The sequence below is a fragment of the Clupea harengus genome, chromosome 2 (genome assembly GCF_900700415.2).
Source record: "Clupea harengus chromosome 2, Ch_v2.0.2, whole genome shotgun sequence".
NCBI classification, from domain to species: domain Eukaryota; kingdom Metazoa; phylum Chordata; class Actinopteri; order Clupeiformes; family Clupeidae; genus Clupea; species Clupea harengus.
Window position 1 is genome coordinate 29,160,554 of NC_045153.1, and position 4,551 is coordinate 29,165,104.

General features: G+C 38.4%; 1 protein-coding gene across 1 annotated transcript; it reads right to left on the reverse strand.

Moving 5' to 3' along the window:
• Positions 1-272: 272 nt before the first annotated feature.
• twist2 (twist-related protein 2) lies at positions 273-3,631 on the reverse strand. Its single transcript, XM_012836384.2, has 2 exons — positions 2,858-3,631; positions 273-665 (listed from the first exon to the last, which is right to left on the reverse strand). The coding sequence occupies exon 1, from the start codon at positions 3,374-3,376 to the stop codon at positions 2,888-2,890; it is 489 nt and encodes a 162-aa protein (XP_012691838.1). The 5' UTR covers positions 3,377-3,631; the 3' UTR covers positions 273-665; positions 2,858-2,887.
• Between the last annotated feature and the right edge of the window lie 920 nt (positions 3,632-4,551).

Consider the following 4,551-nt stretch of genomic DNA (forward strand, 5'->3'; position numbering starts at 1 on the left):
TATTATTGAATTGTTGAGTTTAATAAAGCTTATTTGAAACCCTATATATAACAAAATAGAACCACGTGGTTTGACGACATGAGTAAACATGTTACCTAATAAGGTGCTCTATCTAAAGCAATGAGCTCAACTATATTGTTCAAAAAAATATGAGTTTTAATAAATAAGCACAAATATACAATGGACGGATTTTGAGAATGCTGTCTACAATACTCTAGGAAAATCCATGCAGCGTACCTCAAAAAAGAATGATTCTAAATTGCATTGGTCCCTTTTAAAGCAGACGATAATCACACATAGCCTTTGTACAATATGTGGTATCGAAACATTTATATATACTTCTATTTAAAGATAAAACACATGAAATATAGTATTCTTAAAGATACCAAATGGCTTTCCTGTACAATCATCATACCAACATTGTTAAAAGATAATAAATGTGTTAGTCGACACAGGAGACGCCACTGAACACTGGGTACCGCAATGTAATATGTCAGTTATTACTCGTGGTCATTTATCTGTCTTCTTTACAGATGCCTGATGCCTGAAGTGTTCAACCAGAGTCCGCAGTTGTGTATCACATTACGTCTCATAGAATGTCTTTGAGGTTCGATGGTTCTTCAATTAATCCTTTGGTGTCTTCATACTTAGTGGAAGTAAACAGTCTACAAAGAGAAAAGACAAAAAGAAAGCAAAATATTATTTAAAAGATTATTGTAAAATAACCAATACATCAAATAACAGTATAGGCTTACTAAGTCTAGTTAATCTCATTTAATAATTTTCAAGCCTACATGCTAACAGACCAAAACACGTATATCTCGACAGTGTTTGTTTATTTTTATGTGTATACATGTGCATAGACCAATAGGTATAGGAAGCAATTAATGAAACAATTACATGACCTTAAGTGGTACCACATGGCAACGGCGGAAAAGAATTTAAGTGTAAACACGCGGCACTATTCATAGCAGTTACATCACTGAAACATATCTGTGTAGTTCACTGTTTAGGAAACGAAAGAGTTTGCCTGCGCCAACCATATAGTGGCATTAGACCTATTATCTGTAATAATATGTGCGTATTTGGAAAAGAAAGAAATTATTAGACCTACTCGCATAGCTTTCTACTGAAGAAGGCCACGGAAACACGCATAAGCATGCACAAAATCCCCTTGCCTTTAGCTGAGAGTTTTTGAAAAACGGCGAAAAATATGTTTACAAAATGAACGGTTCCTGTTTGCCACTGCAGTATAAATTCAATGTTAACGTCATTGTCACGCCTGTAATTTTAATCCCAGATAGTTTATCTGATCCGTCAGTCATCTGCCAATAGAATAATCTGTTTTAGTACAGTTTAGCATAGTATTTAGTATAGTTTTAAATATAAACCATGAGACGACCGATTAGTGTTGTCTGTATAGGCAACCCGTGGCCTAAACCTTTAGGCAGAAGCGACCGTTATTCTCCCAACACCAATAAAATGCATATAGCCTACTTTGCCCTCCTGAAATGATCACTATTAAACTACTTTGTGCATTCGACCCTTCTGTGCTCCTCATTCTGTCGGTCGACAAATTAATATGTGTGCAGAAACAGGTCACGTGAAGAGCTCTTGACATCCTCTGCGAGATATTCTGTGTGACCTTGACATTTCTGAGATGGAACACCTTAACGTGTAAAACGCCCTTTTTTTCCTGTGATAAAGCCTTTTACATTTTAATAAATTCAGTAGATTTAATTTTTGTCAGCAAGTGAGACTACACTACTGAATGGATGAGGTGAGAGCAAATTTAATAAAAAACAGATCAGCCTTAACTATGTACAGTTTATATGTATCCTAATTTATTTATCTAAAAAATATTTTCACATAATTTCAAACACGCGTAACATGCGTAAAATTATGGCAATGTAATGGGGTACTCTGAGCAGAATGCAGGCTACAGTCTTTAAGGCCTGTCAGACTACTTACAGACGTCTTTAAGACATTTTAGCGTTATGTAATCGTAAGGAATATGGAAATGTCCTAATCACAACAGTAATTCTGGCAGCGAGCCAGCAACCCTTTAACTCATGCCCCTAATCAGACGCTGGTTTGAACTTTCTGCCCAAACTCAAGGGCAGCCATTTCTGCGGTCCATGCACAGGAAAACGTTCCATTGTGAAGCTAAATTATCCATGAGGGACCAGTTCATGGTTGGCGCTTCTGTTAGGCCTGTGTCCTCTCTCATGATCTTTAGATTCTTCTATTATGAGGATGTCAGTGGTCTCATAGCACAGATTAACCATTCATCTATTTTGTGTAGGGGTGGCTCTGATTCATAAAAGTACTAATAACGAAGCTTAAAGAGAGAAGAAAGTGTTCACTCTTGTGTAATGTCATTTCCGATTCTGCCTACCACACTTGTATTTTCCACTGTCTATAGCCAAAAACATAGTGGATTGGGATGGGAGCACTAAAGCAATAACCTTTAACCTCACTCTTTATTGATTCATTGTGCTTCTAGTTTTGCAGAGGATGTTAGGCCTACCGTGCATCCTATTCAATACCCTGCCAATGTACTTGCAGCAAAGGTAAACACTGCCCTCTGAGTGTGCCTAGATTCTCAAATTTCACATTGAATCTGAATATTTTTTTAATCCTATCGCCTCTAAAAAAGGCCAAATCTGTACATGCCACAAAGAGACAATTTCGGATTAGTCTGCAATCTGTAGCGTCTTGTAATAAAGCAGATTTGACTATCATTACACTGCCACACTTGTCCTACTCATCTTTAGTTTCTGCTGCTGACCTACTTGCTGTGATGGCAGTAATGCAAATATTATAACGATTTCAATACACATTTTACATAACATACCCCTTTGGCCTAATCAGGGCGTCTTTGTAGCTAATGGGTCGCAGACATTGACCACGCGCCTTCCATCCTCCACACCGAGAAAGCATAACTGAGTCTCTCATGCGCAACATAACTGCAGCTCGACATCTTGCTGTCCATCTCATCGCTCTGCAGCACCTGATAGAGGAAGTCGATGTATCGCGATGCCAGCTTCAAAGTCTGTATCTTGCTGAGTTTATCCGACGGTAGAGTTGGGATGATTTTTCGTAACGACGAAAAAGCTTCGTTGAGCGACTGAGTCCTCTGCCTCTCCCGGACATTGGCCAGCACCCGCTGGTTCTGCAGCTCCTCATAGGACTGCGTACTGCTCGGACTCGGTTTTTTGCCCCGTTTCACGGAGGACGGAGGACTGCTGTCCTCGCTCGACTTTTTACTGTGTCTCCTCTTCCTTCCAAACCTTTTCTGTTGTCTGTCCAACTCCTCCTCGCTGGTCACTATGCTATCCACAGGGGAGACTGGAGAACTTGAACTCTCTTCCATCTCTTTAAAGAAATGCAAGGATAGGGCAGAAAAAACGCTCTCCACTTTAGAATCCGTGGTGAGGAAATATATCCGTTATTGCAGTTAGACAGACAAATTTCAAGTTGTGTTTGATCTCTCCTCTCCCTCTTTGGTGTTTTGACTGGAATATTCAATTCTCAAACTGTCGCTTGGCACAGATTTCCCTTCGCAGGAAGTTTTTTCCCAATTTTTTTTGGAAACTTTACCCCAGTTTCGGATGCTAAATAGTGGTCTGAATGGAGGGGGAGGCAGCATCGAACTCTGATTGGCTGTCCAATAAACAGGAGGGACTAGCGAGTTTTAAATTACAGTATATGTCCGAATGATGCCAATCAGCACGCACTTTTTAAAGAAATATTTTAACCACAAGAGCTACCATTCTGATAGCATATACCACCTAATTTTATGACTGCACATTTAATTGTATTCATATTATAGAATTGTGCATAACTGTCAAAAAAGTATTCGTTGCTGCATAAAATTACATATTTATAATTATTTCAATTCAATGTATAGTGTATGTTGTAAAAACGTGTTTGGTGTAGCATGTGCAATAAAAAGTGTTATTATTTCTTGGGCAGAAAAACGTTCTTGCTTAAACTAGATCGCTCTATTTTTCTCAGTGAGGAAGTCAGAGGGAAAAAAGTCTTAAACTGACCGAAAGGTCTTAGTGTTTCTACAGATGACTCCAGTGGGGGATTCCATGCATTTTGTCAGAGTACTACCCCTTGATGTGTGATGTCATGTTTTCTACACATTGCTTCGTGCACGTGGCTCTTATTATCGTTCGCCATTATCCGCTGCCAAACCATTCTGTTTTCAGTGTCAGCAGAGACTCGGCTTTCCGTCGGATTACTTTAGTTGTGTTTTCACTCCTTTACTTTCAATCAATTTTTATTTTTATTTTTAAAAACTAATTTTTTATTAAAACCTCAGTCGGTTGTAGCATTTGCAGTCCTATAAAAGTAAAATAGATTCCAGTGGAAGTCATTGTTGAGTTATAAGAAATAAAAGCGTTATCTGTGTAATATCATGTTCATACCAGCTGTAGCACTCAGTTCAAACTTTGAGTTTTATGAGCAGCATGTCCATATGATTGTTGTTCAGCACTCATTCTGTTCCATATTGTTTTGTCTTTAAAAAAAATCAGAGGT

Coding starts and splice junctions, on each gene's coding strand:
- twist2 (XM_012836384.2), bottom strand. CDS start 3,376: ATGGAAGAGAGTTCAAGTTCTCCAGTCTCCCCTGTGGATAGCATAGTG.